General features: G+C 40.0%; 1 protein-coding gene across 2 annotated transcripts in view; it reads right to left on the reverse strand.

Moving 5' to 3' along the window:
* CACHD1 (cache domain containing 1) overlaps window positions 1–18,625 on the reverse strand; it is a 189,310-nt gene that overhangs the window by 17,677 nt on the left and 153,008 nt on the right. For both annotated transcript variants that reach the window (XM_039486225.1, XM_039486226.1), the window contains exons 13-19: window positions 16,509–16,677; window positions 13,949–14,091; window positions 13,049–13,230; window positions 10,768–10,878; window positions 3,082–3,204; window positions 468–567; window positions 225–341 (exon numbers count right to left, since the gene is read on the reverse strand). In XM_039486225.1, coding sequence (XP_039342159.1) covers window positions 225–341; window positions 468–567; window positions 3,082–3,204; window positions 10,768–10,878; window positions 13,049–13,230; window positions 13,949–14,091; window positions 16,509–16,677 — 945 coding nt within the window. The remainder of the gene's footprint in view (window positions 1–224; window positions 342–467; window positions 568–3,081; window positions 3,205–10,767; window positions 10,879–13,048; window positions 13,231–13,948; window positions 14,092–16,508; window positions 16,678–18,625) is intronic.

Here is an 18,625-nt window from a genome sequence, read left to right on the forward strand (position 1 = left end):
ATAATCCCTGGCACCACTCATGTGAGCAAAATTTGTACAATCTAGCTCACTGATTTTATGTTTCTACAGGGCCACCATGTTCTGCCCTTCACAATGAGTTGGTTTTGGGTCTCCGTTTGCTGTTCCTGGTGATCAACATTGACTGACCTTTGCATCAGTCAAAGTAAATCCAACCCAACCAAAATACATTCAACAAGTAAAACAGGAAAACAAACAATACCTACCACTAGGCTAGTGTTAAATTTATAAAACCTCTGAACTGTTCTGTCACTGAAACTGTTGCAGAGGTTTTTCTTCACGAAGTTTGGGTGGTTTAGAATGTCATTTGCTACCAAAGGTTCCTAAGAAGACAACAACAGAATTTTACTTAAAAAAAACAAAACAAACATAAAAAGTGACTTCAGTACATTCCGTAATCTTTCAAAAAAGGGGGAAGAAGAAAAAAAAAAGACAGGATTTAGCCAAACCTTGTGTGTAATATGCTGCTGTTCTACCGGAGCATGACCTTTAGGATCAATGAGAGTTGGGTGTGCCACGAGATACCCTCTATCCTCCATAATAAAGCACCTGCCCAATATAAACAAAATGTATTATTCATGAGGTTTCTTTATGTTTTAACGAAATGGGTAGATTAAATATGGTTGTAAAAAGAAGCTTGAACAAAAACTCTGTCCAACACAAAAAAAAGTCTGTTAAAAATTCAATGGAAATAGTTTTTAAAATAACTTATCAATATTTCTCTGAAGTTTACAAACCAACCGGTATTGCAGCACTGTACTAGTACTTGAGCATTTGAAGGTGGAATTGACTGGACACAGAAATGAGACCACTTATTTTATTTCCATTGGCTAATTTGCGAAACATGCACAAAGTAAACCTATAGCATAAATGGTGAAAAACAACAGATTTTAGAAGTTCTAACTGCTTAGCCTGAAATACTAATAGTAACAAATGTAAGGACTCTTCTATAATTTTCCACCAGACGTTTTCCCTTTAAAGTAATGTCAAGATTTTAGTTTCATTTTAATAGGGGGGAAGTCACCTCCACTTAATATTCTTATGAAAATGTGAATCTCCATCAAACTCCTAATTCACACACCACTTCCCTTCCTATTCCCAGCTCTTCCAGAGTGACTATGGGGAAAGCATGTAATCTGTGCCTTTGCCCCTCCATCTGTAAAGTGAGGTGTTGGGAAGCGTCATTCCATAACGTTCATAAAGCGCTTTGAGATCCTCTGATAAAAGGGCTTACAGAAGGGCAAACATCTTATTTCCCTTCTCTCCCATGTCCCTTTCCTGTCACCCTCTTTTCCCCAACCACCAATGTCAACCGTTTTCTCACTGTTTCCTTCCCTCTCTGGCTCTGCAGAGACTAGGCCTCCTTCTCCTTGCCAGGCCTTTCCCTCACTGGCAGTCCCTCTGCACAGCTCGCCTGCCTCCCGCCCTCTTTCTGTTACCATAGACACAGAACGGAGTGCTACAGGGGAAGGCAAAGGAGCAGATATCCTAGGGAGAGGGCTTAGTCTGTGAAAAGATCAAGAGAATGTGTGGCCACAGAAAGGAAACTGGAAGAGGTTAATGTAGGCCACTTAATGCTCCTGAAGAACTCAGCAGGAGTAGAGCTAAAGTCCCCCAGCTTAACCTTAGCTTTGGCTGGGTCCTGCAGCTGTGCATGCATCCCCTGCCTCCTGCCTGGGGCTATGAGAAACTGCAGGAGCTGCTTTACAAGTGTACAATTCCCACAACTGCGTGTACAGTGTAAAGTCCCGACTGTATCACCTAAATGTAAAAAAAACCCACATACATAATGTTAAAGGTAACCTGCACAAAAAAACAGATAGGGTTGTACCATTTACAATATAAGAAGGAGGTATGAAAAGTTAACAGAATTTTTTTCCTACCCAACTTTTGTTTTTACATTAGAAATTCAGGTCTTGTCTGCTGTTTTTCCTGGAAGATGTCATAGACAACTCACGAACTAGTAGACTTATGATCACAAATACCATGGGATGAATCCTGATTGACTGGAGATGGGAAATTATTTTTATTCAGACTGTTCAGTCTGACTGTTTTGAGTTTTTGTTTTTTTTTTTGGTCTGGCTTTGAGGACACCAGTTTAAAATCAAATCCCTGACAAACACTTGGAAGATATGCTCTGAAAAAAACCCAAAACAGATTCAACATCATAGTGCTTTCCAGGGCTGAGAGCACCCAATTCTGTGTCCTGTGATGGAGAATTACAGCAAAGTACGTAACCCATGACTTTACATGATATTGTAAAGTTGAAAGAAAAAAAAAAAAAAGGAAGCACCCATCTCTTTTATTACTATTTGTTTTTGACAAACACAAACGTGAAAACAAAACAAAACAAAAAATCCCAAGGCAAAAACCCTGACAAGCCTTTTTATACACCACAGAAGCATAAAAAAAGGTGTCTCATACATTTTTACCTTAATTCAAGATCTCCTTTAAGCATTGCAAAAATACTTTATCAAGCTACTCTATCCATAATATAGAGGATTTTCATAGTGAGAGTCTTCAGTGGAAGGCCCGGGGAAAATGAAACTCTCAGATATGTGTAGGCCATGCCAAGTTAAAATTATGCACCAAAAATGAGACCAGGCATATTACACTACATTTGTAGTATTACTTATTTGATGTGACAACTTAAACAAAATAGTGCTTAATATTTATGCTTCAAATCAATTAAGTGGATTGTGTGATTTTCATATGTAAACAAACTTTGTTCTTTCATACTGTCACCAGTTAAGTATCTAAAAATACTCCAGGATAAGAACGAGTAACAGAATGAATGGAAGCTGTGTTCATCTTATAATGGATTTATGGGCATTTGTATTAAGCCTGAATAATACAAGAAAGAATGAATTATTTCCCCTTTTTATATTTTATTGATTATTCATATATGTTCAGTGTTGGATATCAAGAGTCCGAATTGTCCTGATGAGGATAATGACTGCAGGTTGCAATACAGGAGCATGGGCCAGAGCAAGGAACAGAATGTTTGAAGATATACCACATGAAAGGGAAGGCTAAGGTTAACTCAGTAACCCAAAGGTGTACCTTATTTTGTTGCCTCCATCTTGGTTGCAAACTGGTAGCAAGTCCATTAGAACCTTATAGAAGTACCTTAGAGTAAAGTCAATGCCCATCACAGCCACAGAATGTCCTGATGACATTTGTGCACTAAATAGAAAAAGAGAAGCAGGTTGGAGGACTATATGAATAACTGAGCATTCAAAATACTTTAGATTGTTGAGTTTGATAAATACAGACAGGTATCCAACCCCCCCGAGCATGTAAATGACACCCATGCAGGCTCAGACCTGCACTCAGTTAAGAAGTGTAGCTCATACCCCTTTCAGGCTTATCTAGCTTAGGATAAAAGGTATTTTATAAAACACATTTGCTGAAATGTTTTAACTAACATATTTTGAAACTCACTGTGAATAGGACAGTTGTATTTTAACATGCGATTTCTGGTCAAGGTGAACAAAATGCCCCCACCTAGGTTTTACCTTTACCAGCTAATGTGTTAAACCTGGGGTATATCTCACAATGGAACAAGATCCTGGCTGAGTGCTGAAGAAACCCAAAGTTATCTCCCTGCATTTTCATCTCATTTATATGCAGCCCACCCAGTATTTCCTTAGTGATTCAGCCTGTATCCCTTGCATAGCAGATTGCACAGTAAGAATGGGAGTCCTTCTTCCAGATGTTTTGCTTGAGCACATCACTTGCACTCTTTCTATAGCAAGAGTCTGTACAGAAGAAAGCCTCGGATACCAGAAAGACTCATTTTCCACTGCATTCCCTTATACCTTATGATCTGGTCTTCATTATTCCAGAGTAATTTTTTGCTGGAAAGTGAGATGAAAGGCTCAGACATGGTGAAGTGATCTAAGCAGGTAATTTAAGGGGCCAACAGATATTCACTTTCATTACACATATAACAATGTAAGTTAGGGTTAAAAATACCCTAAACAAAAAAGAAAATAACACCCTCCTCCCCTGGCATCACCACAGTTCACAGCCCCCTTATGCTCAGCACCAATTACAAAGCAATACCTGCTTCCTGGGGGAGGATGCTGCTTAAAGAATCTTTTCAGCTTCTAGGGAACAGAGTGGCCTGCAGACCTTCTGCTTATTACAATTTTTATGGCTTTTTACTCACTCTCCTACCATGCCAAAGGGAACATGAAGCCCATCTTCAGATTATGTGAAACCTCTGGGGGGAGGAGGGGAGCGGAATTTGTTTTTATTCTTAATCTAAAGCTTTGTCTTTACTATTTATATAGTTTAAACTCTTTAAAGTGTAATCTTCTCTAGCATAAAGAGAGGTTGCCCCCTTCTGGTCATAATGTTTATTACTTCAAATAGATTGGAAGGTACAAAGCAGAGAGCAGAACACAAGATGACACCATCTTCCACACTTTTTTTTTTTAAACCGTTTTCTGCAGTTCTTCAAAACCTCCTTTCTGTATAGGACAGTTCACACCTCTGGCTTTTATGCCACTGACGTGTGACTACAAACCTCAAAGTCAGCTGGCAAAAAAATGGTTCATGAACAAGCACATTAGGAGCTGAAAATATAGTTAATACTATACTAAACATTCCTTGCAGACAAAGACTGCCATGTTTAACATCTTATCAAGATGACATGATGATAGACACATATTGAGGGCTAAATTGCATGTAAAATCATGTTAGTTAACATGTTCTGCCACAACGTAATTTTCCAGCATAGAGAAAACGCACTTGGAAAAGTCATGAAAATTCACATTCAGGAATAAAGCAGGATCTTCAGTTTCTGTGGATGATTAAGAGCAGCAGCAGCAGCTGCTGCGCATTATAGTATCCTGTCCATATGTGGAGGTCTGCTGGTGTCCCCATTTTGCTCAGCAGCTCAAGAATACACATGGTTACCGTAGCAACTGACACATCAAAGACCTACAAAACACAATCTTAGAGCACATATGCCAAAGTATTTTTCACAACAGTGCTGGAAAGCTCTCCTATTCCTCAATCATTTGCTTTTATTTTCCCACCCGCGCTGTTTTCTCCATTAACTGTGCACTACTCCCGAGAGTGCTCGTGGCCAGAGACTGGGGGGTGGTTAGAAAGTTCACAACAAAACAATATGCTTTCTTAGGGTTCTGGTTTGTTTAGAGAGTTCTTGTTCCACTAAAAGAGCCCAAACCAGCAAAGTCTCCAGCGACATTCCCTTTAAGCAGGTTAAGAGCCTGTGAATTCCAAATAGGGTGACCAGATAGCAAGTGTGAAAAGCCCCAAATATCGGGACTGTCCCTATAAAATCGGAACATCTGGTCACCCTAACTCCAAAATAAAACAACAAACAGGACATCATATCTTATGACATCACTTGTGTTTCCAAAGCTCCCAGTCCTGGCAAATCCTTCTTCCTTTCTCAGCAGAGTAGCCTAGACGCTCCCTATAAACGTCCCTGAGCCCAGGCTTTTCTAGATAGGACACCAACTTCTTCTTCCCACCTCCACAGTCTTCCAGGATTTAACCCCCAAATCCCCATGCTGCTGTCTGGCTTGGCAGGGCCTCCTCCTAGGAGCACCATGAGAGTGTGTGACAGGAAGAAGGTACCCTCTTCTTTGGGATACTGTATACCAGAGGTTCCCAAACTGTGGGGCATGCCCCCCTATGGGGGGGGTGAGGAGGAATGTTCGGGGGGGGGCACAGCAGGGCCCGGGCCAGCCCCCACGGGTGGCGGGAAGGGAGCGCCACCCTGCCCTGTTCTGCTCTTAACTCTGCTCTAGCCCTGCCCCCAGTCACAGCTCTGGCTCCTGGCCTCGCACCCAGACATGGCGCCGCACCCAGCCCTTGCCCTGCTCCTGGCCCTGGCTCCAGATCCGCCTCTTACCCCTGTCCGCATCTTCCCGCACCGGGAGCGCTTCCAGGCCTGGCTCCTGGACTGGGTGTTCAGGGGCGTGTGACCCGGAAAAGTTTGGGGACCACTAGAATAGAATAGAATAAATGGAGATATACCAATCTCCTAGAACTGGAAAGGACCTTGAAAGGTCATTGAGTCCAGCCCCCTGCCTTCACTAGCAGGACCAATTTTTGCCCCAGATCCCTAAGTGGCCTCCTCAAGGATTGAACTCACAACCCTGGGTTTAGCAGGCCAATGCTCAAACCACTGAGCTATCCCTCCCCCCTGTATACCACTGCTGTATACCCACTCACCAGAGATTATGTTAATACCTGTTTCCCTTCTAAGCACCCTATATATTAATGGGAGAATAGACCTATTTAATTTAATACTATTTTGAATCAAAAATGTAAATGCCTAGATACAGCAGCCAATGGAATGGAACAGCTGGCCTCACAATGCAGCGGGGGCTTCTTTGCCAATATTCCAGATGTTGACCAGCTGATGATTTTTCACACAAATAAAAAGCAGATCAATCAGCTCTAGTGAATTAAAGAAACCTGTCTGTCCTATGACTCCACCCATCTAAAAGAACGCTGGCCTGATGTAGTGATAATGCTCATCTTGTTCCACAATATATGCACTGAGGTCCATAATTTCAGTCAGTCAACCCTAAAACTGTTCCCTGAACAAAACTGAGCCCCACAAAAATTGTGCCTTTAGTTTTTTGAGGGCAAAAATCCACAGAAACATGAGGTCATATCTATTTGCATGTGCAAGTCAGGTAGACATTACAGAACACAGAGTGTGTAAAGACTGGTTTGCAGTCCCAAAAATGTTACTAGTGGCACTTTAGAGGATGGTTTTGCTAACTTAGCTCTTGAAGTTTAATCCTATAAAGGTAAATAATGATGAAATATCTTCCCAGTGACAGCACTAATTAAGACTTTTTGTCCGTAGCTATATTCTATCCCTTTGGACAGTTCAAGCATATAGTCTTTTAATAGATACATTAAATTAAATCTGTTCTTATCTTAAAAAATTTCAGGGAGACAGGATTCCAGTGTAATACAATCATATTTGGTTCTATATAACAAGAAGGAGAACTATAATGTCCTGAAGATGTCCCCCCTCTCTCTCTCTCTCTCTCTCTCTCTCTCTCTGTAAAAGCCATATGAAAGGCTTCTAAAAGTATTATTTTAACTTAACTTTTGGGCACTAATCCCTTCCAATTATCTGATATATTCTGTATTAGAAAAAACATTATTTTGTGCATGGATTGTCTTTTTCCCAACCTTTGGAAGCAAATACTATCCTGTATATAATAGGAACAAGAGAGAAACAGTCATTTCATTGATGTATTCTGATGACATCAAACATCAATAGAAGTTGTTCAAGTATTGTGCACTGACAAGGGATGAATAAGATGATCACATTGGCTGAGAGCATGAAAGAAGTTAAGAGGCACAATCAAGTGAAAAATTATATTTGAAAAAGGAAATTAATTTCTGTTATTAATTACAGTTTAGATTATTACAATGAAAACATCTTACTTCTCACTGCTGCTGTTTATTTTCTTGGGATATTTCATTCAGCTTGAACAATGAAAATGTATTGATCAGTTTCACTTTTGTTTATAGGTCTCTTTGCAATTTCACTTCCTGGTAACATAATGCTGTAATATTAGATCCCAAACAGCAGCAGGAACTGTTTTAATCTGAATAGCTGTTTCTAATGAAAACATTAGGCCTTTAGAATGTTTTTTTAAACACAAAACCTAATTTGGGGGCTTACCCCAGGGGACAATATCCTTTTGATCAAGCAATACTTGGAGCCTCAATGACAACTATGTAAGTCTCTCTGAAATGATCTGAACTGTCTCTTATTAAACAAAACAGAATAAAAAATATAAAATTGATCTATCACCACAAAGAGCCAGTACATTTTTGTCCTCAGAGAAGAAGCTCTTATTCTCTTAAATGATTCCCTATGTGAAAAGCGCCACATAGTTACGTAACCCTGACTGATGCTCCTGCAAAGGAAGATGGGCAGACGTTTTGCTGTGGGAAAGATCAAACAAAGTCTACATATTTCCGTAGGAAAACTAAAAGCAGCCCTCAATATTTTAGTGTTTAGAAACAGGACTGCCACTAATGTCCCCAACTCAGGGCTGGCCAAGTGAACTATTTAGCAGAGCAATGCTAGAAACCAAGTTCTTCCTGTTGGGATGTTAGTTGGAGTGTGTATAACAGATGGCTCGCCAATGAAAACGCTGGAACAGATTCCTCATACAAACCAAACTGAGTGGCTAATATTTATCTCTGAAATATTACAGTGTCTCTAAGCAGGAATATTAAGAAGGTGTTCAATATGAAGTATGCTATAGAAGTGAAAACTGAACTCTTTAAAGACTGTATACCCTAATCTGATGGAATCTCATCATTTGGTTGGATGTCTGGCCTGAAGACAAATTATTTTAAACCATCTAATCTCTGAATCACAAAGGATCACTTCAACATGTGAAACGGTTTTAAATATAAAACCTCACTCCACTCCTCAGTGTCTTGACAGTAACGACAGAAGACACGCAGCAATTAGGTGTTAGCCCGAAGGGGGGTTAGCCTGAGTTTGATATAGCCTCAAAAGTGTCTTATGGCCCTACCTTCCCCATTTCCAAGTGTGCAAATTACCTCCCCTCCCAATTACGACCATGTAACATCACTATGGCAAATACAGCAATTACTTACATGGAACAGTAATGTCAGGAAACTAAGGGAAAAGTTGATCAGCGTATTTGGCTCTCTCATCTTCCTCTCCTATCTGTTCTGTCCCCGTCTCTGCTGCTTCCTGCTGCCCTTCTCTTCTCCCATTGCACAGGCTTTCCTGCTCCTCCTCCAGACCCCCCGTAACTGCTTCACAGACCAAAGTCTGGGTACAGACACAGCATTGCTCACATCGGTACCCATAAGACAGACCCGACTAAGGCGATATTGTAAATAAATAACTCAAGCTATGAGGATCTGAAAATATACCGGAATTGAAGCAATGAGGGAAGAGGAGAACGTTCTCATTTTAGAAAAACACATAGCCATGTTAGATGAAAAGCTAATTAGAAGAACAGAAGCTTTCAAAGGGGCTATACAAATTATGCTCCCGGATAGTGAATGGGCTGAAAGCTGACAGTGCAACATGCTAAAAAGTTCAAGGGGACACAGATATAATCTCCCAACATGCAAATCGCAGTTTAAAATTTGTGTGAAATCTGGCTGCTCTATTTCCTTTGACCCACAATATAGTCCATGACCGATATGCCATGACATTCACTATGAAAACTAACAAAGCTGCTCTCATGCATAGAGCATGCATAGGTACACAGGCAGCCGAGGAGGTTAGTGGAAGCTACCCTCCCCTAACTTCCCTGCTCTCCTGATTAGGGGTGCAAAACTGCGCACAGCCCAGTGAGTGCAAGGGTTGTACAGGTCTCTCACCACCAATGGCACTAGACTCCCCAAAATGGGAACAATGGTGTAGGGAACTGGCTCTGTGCAGAGAGGAGTGTATATTGAACCATTTTCTAAGGGTGTTGCATGCTTCCCCTGTGTTCCAGAAGGCGTTGTGCCAGTGCTGCTCAACGGAACCGCTGGCTGATAGCCACAGTCTGGCTCAACATTAATTTTTCTTCATTAGACCTTATTAAGAGAAGAATATTGTCTCAAGGAAATTAAAAATTGTATGCTGGGATATACATGGCATATACTTGGTTATCTTGTGCAGAGGAGGGGGATGGGAAAAGAGGAGGTTATTAATATATAGATTAGAGAGAGAGAGAGAGCGAGAGAGAGAAAGAGAGAGTGTGTGTGTGTAAGTGACCAACTGAGAAAGTGTGCATTTCTTAAGACTATACTGGAAAAAATAAATCTAACATGAGTACCACTTAGAGCAGGGGTCGCAACCTTCGGCACACAGCCCATCAGGGTAATCCGCTGGCGGGCGGCGAGACATTTTGTTTACATTGATCATTCGCCGGCACGGCCCCCTGCAGCTCCCATTGGCCGTGGTTCATCGTTCCCAGCCAATGGGAGCTGCAGGAAGTGGCGCGGGCCACAGGGACATGAGCCGCTTCCCACAGTTCCCATTGGCCGTGAACCAGGGCCGGAGTGCCGCCCCTTGAAAAGCACGTTTCGGATGCTGGTGCCTAGAGTCGGCCCTGCCAGAAGTAGCAAACCGCAGCCACTGGGAGCTGCTGAAGGTTGCCGACCCCTGATTTAGAGAAAGAACACACATGAAACAAGATAAAGTTTCTCCTTCAAGTAGAGGAGGAAGGATGTAGTCAAACATACACAGAAGAAGTTTAACTAGAAGATGGGCTTATTTTCTAAACATCCTCAACTAAAAGCTAGTGGCATAACCCAAGGCTAGCAACTGCAAGGAGGGGAGGGCACATACACCAAAATTCTTGATTCAAGGGGCATTTTTTTTCATATCTACATTTTATGTACATCAAAACTCTACTCCCATTCACCTATAATCACATTCATGCACAACAAACTTTTTGGGAAATTGGTCTTATAACTCAAGCTTTGATAAACCTCCAAAAGACCAATCTGTGCAACTCTCCTCCAGAATGGCTTTCCCAGAAACAGAGCTTCAACTGGATGTTTCCCCTGCCTCTGTGTACATTCTTTCCATTTTACTAAAGGCTCTTTTAGAACAAGCATCGTGCCTGCTCCCATTGGGAAGCACCTGGCCTATTGGGGCTCTAACAAAAATAATTAATCACAGATAAAGTCTTTACAAGTCAATTCACAGATTTTTGGATTGATCAAATATTCAAAATGAAATTTTACCTTGAAGAATGAACAGTGTGGCTGATTGTAACAACATAGCCAGCTCCTCCAACATCTAAATAGGGACCAGTGAAAGTTATTAGCCCCGGATTAGCCACTGCATGCAAGTACCTAGTGAAGACCAAACCAAGCATTATTTATGAATGAAAACCAGTCATTTTAAATGTAAAAAAATGAGGCTTACACAAGTATTTAACTGAATGCCCTGTAAGCAGCACTACTGACGTCAAAGAACTTCCAACACGGCGAGCAGTCTAAGTAGGAGTTTTTATGTAAGCAGGATCATGGCCCAAAACAGGCTAACTCAGTAGGATAATGTTACTCAACATGAAAAATCATACTACATTATTCTGTACAAACACATTTCACTGTATCACATTAAAGTAAAGTAAAATATTTAGATTATTTAAATCAAATCTTATTCTGAATAATGTTGGATTTAAAAACCATCCTTCAACAAAGTGTGGTTAAATTCACTGTGTAGAAAATATAGGAGAAAAAGTGAAAGCATTCTTTTATACAAACAAAACTCACATGTGCAAACTTAAAAAGCTGTTAGAAAATGAATATTACATATTATTAATTTCTAGGGTTACTGCCACCTAAAGTAACTCACACTTGCATCAGAATTTTTTAACATCATTGTGACAAGTAACACCTCCAGGTTCTCTAACTGTAAGAGGTGAAAGTACAACTGTTTCTCTCTTTTTCCAATTTGTTTACTTTGAACATTTGACATCACTTTGAGCAGAGACAATTTCACTGTTGTCTGCTTTATAGCCAAACAGTTTCCCTTGTTGTTTGTGTGGGTTTTTTTATCCACGAAAAGAAAAATGTGAATGTAAAAATCACAAAAGCTGGTAGACAGCGTCAGGGGCAATACCTGAAATGACTCCTCATTTTTTAAAGAATTTATTAGCTTTCAAGTTGATAGAATCCCTTTACTCAGGGGTGGGAGGGGAGTGCAGAGGGGGAGAGGAGTCTGTATACACACACAAACATTTCTTTTCTAAATAAAGGGAAAAAGGTGTTTGTAAATGTTGTATATCGTGGTGGGCAACCCGCGGCCCATCAGCGTAATCTGATTGTGGGCCGCGAGACATTTTGCTGATGTTGACCGTCTGCAGGCACAGCCCCCCGCAGCTCCCAGTATCCACAGTTCGCCGTTCCCGGCCAATGGGAGCTGCGGGAAGCGGCAGCCAGCATGTCTCTGCGGCCCACCACTTCCCACAGCTCCCATTGGCCGGGAACGGCGAACTGTGGCCACTGGGAGCTGCGGGGGGCTGTGCCTGTGGATGGTCAACGTCAGCAAAATGTCTTGCGGCCCGCAATCAGGTTACCCTGATTGGCCATAGGCTGCCCACCACTGCTGTATACAGTTCATTTATAGTGTGAGCTCCACAAAGCCACCTAATTGTGTGAAGAGAAAAATTACAGCAAAAATCTTAAATTTATGTTCAGTATTTTGACTACAAAATGTAAATGATTGAACTTTGGAGAGGAAAAAGACCCAAAGAAAGGTGAGTATTGCCAGTCCAGAAGTTAACTATGGTAATTATTTTTCAGGGGAGATGAGGGGTAGTGGAGCTGCGGAACAAGCAATGCCACCAGTGATTTAGAGCTGTGCTAATAAAGCCGCAGGGTAGGAATCCTAAGTTTACTTAAGTATCCCAGTCTCTAACTTGATTGTTCAGAGCCATACTGCCGCACCACCTGTCTGGCTTCTTTTAACAAAGCATATGTTAAAACACACTCAAGAGATTTCTCTTGTGTCAAATCTCATTTGTAAAATATATATATATATAGTCCTAAATCATTTGTTAATTGCAGCTATTAATTATGCACTTAGCCAGAGAATTCCTATTTGGAAATACAGTAAGAAAATCCATCGCAAACAAAAACTGCTGCATAAAGTATCAATAACCAAAATTGCCATGAGGAGCTGAAAATAACGCTGATAGATCCTAAAGGATGAATAAAGTAACAGCATGGACCTTAGTTTCAAGTGTAAATATTTTTATTCTTATGCTGTATAAAGGGATAAGAAATAGAAACTATCACAATAAAGAGTTATGATTTACAGCAAATAAAGATTCTAGTAAAATTACTATTAAACACAATATATTTTACGAAGCATATGAAGTATTTAATTAGAAATGTATTTAAATATCCTTTACAAACATGGCCTTTCTATTAATCCTACATGAAATATTTTCCCCGGTGCAATATTATTACCCTCTAAGATTTTTGAAACCTTTGATAATGGGACCCTAAAACTCACCATTGTCTCCTAGTGGGATCAAATGCTTTGTCCATGAGAGAACCAGGATAAATTCTGAGCACCCCATTGGGCGTTGCTATGTAACGGCGGACAATGTAACTGTTCAAGCTACTCATTTCCATTTGTGTCATCCATTCATCTGTGACGTGACTGGTAGCCATTACTTCATTTCTGACAGAGAACTGCAAAACAAAGACAGACCTAGCAGGGTTCCTTTAAGACTTGCATGAAAAGATAATAAGCTGCTTGCAGGGTTTCCTAAAGACCTATCAGAGATAATCTAAACCCAATTGCTTCTTTAAAATCTTCTCACACCAGATGGATCTAGCAAATTCCAAGTAAAGAAAAAAGCTTGTTATAATGAAATATTGTTATCATCTGCACAGCTTTTAAACATTTGCTTTTCACTTCAGGTAAATATAAATACTGCCCCATTTGTACATAAAACAAAGTTTTCTCATTTAAATGCATAAACACACAAAGGTATCTTCTGACCCAATGTTTATTACAGCACCGTTCTGCATATTGTTAATTCTAATTGCAGCTTGTAAACTTTCTTCCTGTGGAAAAGGGCCCCGCCACCCCACCCCTGTGGTCTCTGAGCCCCTTCCCCCCTCCAATTTCTCCACCAGCCTTGAAGCCCTCATGTCAGAGCCCCTATCCACCCAGCTGAGGAGTGTACAGGATTCCCTTTCAACCTAGTTCACACTGCTTCGCCAAGCCGGAAGGGCTGAGCACAGTGTCTCTGCAGCAAGAGACGAAAACCCTAGTATCCTACATGCGCAACGCTCCCATAGGCCAAGAGCCAACCCAAAGGACACATGTGAAATGGGGACAGCATGGTGACCAATAAGGGCAGGACGGGGGAAGGGAGGGAAAAGAGGGATTTAAATAGCATACTTTAAGCCCGGGGTTAGCAATAAGACGGGTGTTGTCACTGAGGTATGCCGTGTAGTGTTCCACCATCCGTTTGGTCTCAGGTTGGCTCAGATGTTCATACGGAGAAGAAAAACTACCTGCAGACAGCATTACTGTGGGACTTTCTGAAATAAAAGTATTCGAGGATTAAAACCAAATCGCTATGTTCAGTATATAATACATGCCATCCCATCACAGAACACCATCTGATGTAGTATCCTGTTTGAGACTATAGCCCGTATAATGAAGGTACAGTGCTACAGTATGGAGGGAAGGGACTCTCTTCCTGACACAAGCTGATCACCAGTTTTTGCCTGGAAGCATGAGGATTATCGTCCCAAATAATAATAGTAAGACTTAGAAGCACAGATCACGTCCCCTTTTGTTTTGAAACCTACTTTTCATTTCAAACTTTGGAATGTTACAATGCAAGATACACGGGTTACAATAAACTGTCTATTTCAGAGTCAGATGAGCATGGCTTTGAACAGGCTGGTTCTGTGCACCTTTTTGTAAGGTAGGGAGGGTTTGAGTGCCTTGCTGTAGATGGTGGTGGTTTCAGTGTCTTAAGGGAAACAAGCAGATATGTAACAGCAGCTTCACTTCACTGCCTGTCTAGCCATTATCAGCTGACAGCAGAATTGCAGAAGAAGCAACGCTTAAGGTGGGCTCTTGAGGAAGACAAGGTAGTGGCTTAATGGGGATTTTAGCCTTGGGACAAAAAGTGCAAAGGTGCTGGCAAGAGAAGCTGACAAAGGTGTGATGAAGCCTGACATTGGTAGAGTGAAGGGATGGCTAAAATGACATGATAAAATAATGCAAATAAGTTGTGAAGGTAAGCGCAATACATGGAGAATGAGAAAGCCAATGATGAGACTCAAAGAAATTTGTGAGAGAAAACTGGGTTTAGGTGGGACTCTGCAGAGGCCACCTCGAACACCAGCTGTGACTTTCAGGTCATTAACACCGGGAGAGGCACAAAAAACACAAGTCTGACAAAACTGGCAGAGGGAGTTTGCTAACGTGAACAAGGGGGCAAAAAGAGTGGCTACAAGAGATGTTGAGAATAGTCTGGGCGTATGCTTTCATTGAGCAAGAAATGTGATATTTAAAAGGCAAAGCCAAAACAGAACATAAACAAAAATCACACAATGATAATGCAGGGGCTGGATGCTGAGAAATTGTTTTTTTTCCCTTGAATATTTGATAAAGGGGAACCACATAATGTTCATCTTATTGTTTTTCTCAGTGTGCAACTGTCTCCAAAGGAAGAAATTCCCAGCACCTTAGAGAGACAATACTTACATACTGGAAAGGTTCTCCATTTTCCCACACCACTCCCAAAGCATGCCACTGCACATGTAGCAGCCTCATCTACCCCAATCATCACTTAATAAACTTCTATTGTATTTCCTCATCTGCTTTCCAGCCTAAACTGTCTGAATCAATTATATTTTTTCTCATACTGAGTCTCTCAACATTATTGGCGTGCGTCCCTGGACTTTTTCCATTAATGTCACATCTTTTCTAAGGTGAGACCATTATGCGGTTCCCTTTTATCAAAACTAGGCATTATATTCAAGACAAGAACGTAGTGTTTTATATAATGACACAATAGTTTCCATATCATCATCTAGTTCCTCTGTAATACAGTCCAACATCTTATTAGTTGTTTTGAGCACCACCATACAATGAGCAAATGTCATTGCTGAGTTGTCAAACAATGATGCCTATATCCTTTTTCATGAACAGTTACTCTGTTTATGAGTAGTTTAGTTTAAACTCCAGGGAGAAATCAGAATTTTAATCTTCAAATGTGTAAGATTGAAAACCTTTCAAACTTGTATACAATCTCTAGATTCATCTTTCTTAAAAGGATTATAAAAAGTTCTTTCCTTTCTATATATTAAAACTTGTATTATTATATAATTCTGCGGCCAAATCGCTCTGTCCATGACATCAATGCAAATACTGAAATGAATGGATTACAAAGTTTGATATGTAGAAAGACAAAATATCCTTTTTTGACAGATGTATTATTGAACTTGAAATTTTTATGTAGGTTTAAGAGATCTGGAAAAGCTCACATTAAAAGATTTCCAAGAATATTAAAATTCTGACTTCCTCATGAGCTATATCTTCTGATTTCTTCACACAGACGGATGATATTAAATATTTATGTCTGTGAAAAATTTGCATAAATCCAAAGTCAACAGCCCCTATATGCCCTATTTTCTAACAATTAGACTGTGCAAACTCTCATTTGTTTTAGTAAGCACTTACTCACCTGAGCAGTTCCCGAATTGCAGTAGGAATACTCAGGTGACTAAGTGCCATGAATGTAAGGGCTGCACAGTTTAGCTATAATCAGAAAAACTGAAGCAGGGTAGAAAATTTCCCTTGAAAGGTTATTTATTTATTTATTTATTTATTTTTAAAGAGAAACAATTTCACAAGGATTGTAACTGAAGATGTTTTCTATTTTCCAATCAGCTCTACAAAAATGTGCATGAGATAAAGATGAGTTGAGGGATTGTTGTACCTAAGGTTGCCAGCTGCTTGAAGTGCAGACAGGCATTGGGCTGGCCCAATAGATCCAGTCGATGATACAGTAGCTTGCTGCTAGGGACGGTGTTCAGATTCTTGAGCTGTTTAACAGGTATTTCTGGCTGTATTACCACAACACAAAGAATGAAGGATGTGTCTTGGGCCTGAAAAACAAGAACTAAAAATTAGACTGAAAAAAAGTTGGAGGTTTTATATAATTGATTTTCTATTCCCCCCTCCCCAACTTTTTTAATTCCTCAGTTTCTTGTACACTGGAAGATGGTATAGCCTTTACCCATACATCAAAGCAGCATATTCCCTACTCTCTCTGTGAAATTAATCACCTCTAGAAATTGCTGAATTTCCCCATACTTCAGGAGTAAGGCACTGATTCTGCAGAGATAACTTTGTGGGGAGGTGCTGCATGGGTGCCAGGTCATTCCCAAACTGTTCTAAATGCAGGATTGAGGCCTTAGACTTTAGGGTTTCCAATGGCAGCAGTACAGTCCACATAACTAATGAATGTGCTTTGATCAATTATCCCAAGGGTATTAAAGCCATTGAGTTATACTTAAAAAAAAAAATTCTTCAAAGTTGATGCTTAGCGCACACACATTTTTGTTTTCACATTTTTTAAAAAAACATAATATATAAACTCTGATGCTTTTGTGTGGATACTTCATGAAACTTCATTATGGGCAAGAAAACTGCAGTTCACAAATGGAAACAGAATACAATGTACCTCTTTGTAGCCTGTTTCCCATTTTGAAAAATGCAAAACGAACAATAATACAAGGACGACATCATTATTCCTCCAATCCAGTGTTGGATGGATTGCTTGCTTTGCTGGTTTGAACACTTAAGTGCATCAGGTTAGAAAAACTTGGCAGCAGTATTGCCAGACTGTAAGGCTGTCTGATATTTAATGCAGCCTTTCAACAGGGTGACACTAGCTCCAGGAACACACCTACATGAACTCCTGGTACAAGACGACAGATTTAATCTCTTAAAACTCTCAGCATAATCTCTTAGATTATATTTAAATTAATTTAGGGAAAGGATCCACCAGTACCTGCTAGGTTTGTTGACAAAGCAATTAGCCAATTATTCTTGGCATTAGCAAAATGTGCCTGCAGCATATCTAGTTGTAGATTTCATTTTATTCCCTTGGTCAAGATAAATACCCAGATTTGTTCACAAAATAAATTGAAAAGTGAATGGGCTGCTAGAATCTTTTTTTCCTCTTGCAACTGGGTAATGATGCTGGCCTGCCAAATCCTCCCATTAAATATGATCTGTCTAATAATTATAGCAGACTTAAAAGCTTCCATACAGTTTCCATTCCATTTTAATTGATTTTATTCTGTAAGAATCTAGCAATTATGAATTCATCTAGATTATGCATAGGAGTTTTTTGCTCCACTGAGGGCAGTATTTGGGGATATTTTGTTGTTTTAATTGGTGTTGAGAGATTTCTGCAAGGTATTGCATCTGACTTGAATGCAAAATATGTACTGGGGAAAACTAGACATAGCGCTGAAAATAAAATACCTATGAATATGAGAGTACCTGACTCAGCCTTGCATATTACATGGTAGACTCATGCCCCATACAGATATAAGGGTTTACAGTACTGCATAACTACAACTACTGTTTTTAAAAGGAAATTTTAATGTCTTGCTCGTGAACAATGTTGTTAAAGTTTATTCATATTGGAGAGTCTATCAAAACTGCATTAAGCAGTATACAGTAGGAAGCGACAATTCAGCATTTAAAATGACACCCCAAAAAATGCAGTCAATGATTAGTTTGAAAATGTCCAATAAAATTAAAAGTTTCTCTCTTTTTTGTTAGTATCAGCATTTTAACAATAATAAACTACATGTAAACACTATAGTGCAAGTCTGTACTTTTATCTCGAGTCTGCGTGTGAAATATGTTCAAATACTTGAGCTTTGCTCTAAGACTTTATAGTGTGACATAGTTCAGTATAGACTTTCTTCCTTTGGGAAAATATGTACTATAATTATGTGTGGCCATATATATTATATAACATATAATGGATGTGTACGTTAATAGTACACACACTATACACAGGCCTGTATGTATGTG

This window comes from Mauremys reevesii, linkage group 8 (genome assembly GCF_016161935.1).
Source record: "Mauremys reevesii isolate NIE-2019 linkage group 8, ASM1616193v1, whole genome shotgun sequence".
Taxonomy (NCBI): Eukaryota; Metazoa; Chordata; order Testudines; family Geoemydidae; genus Mauremys; species Mauremys reevesii.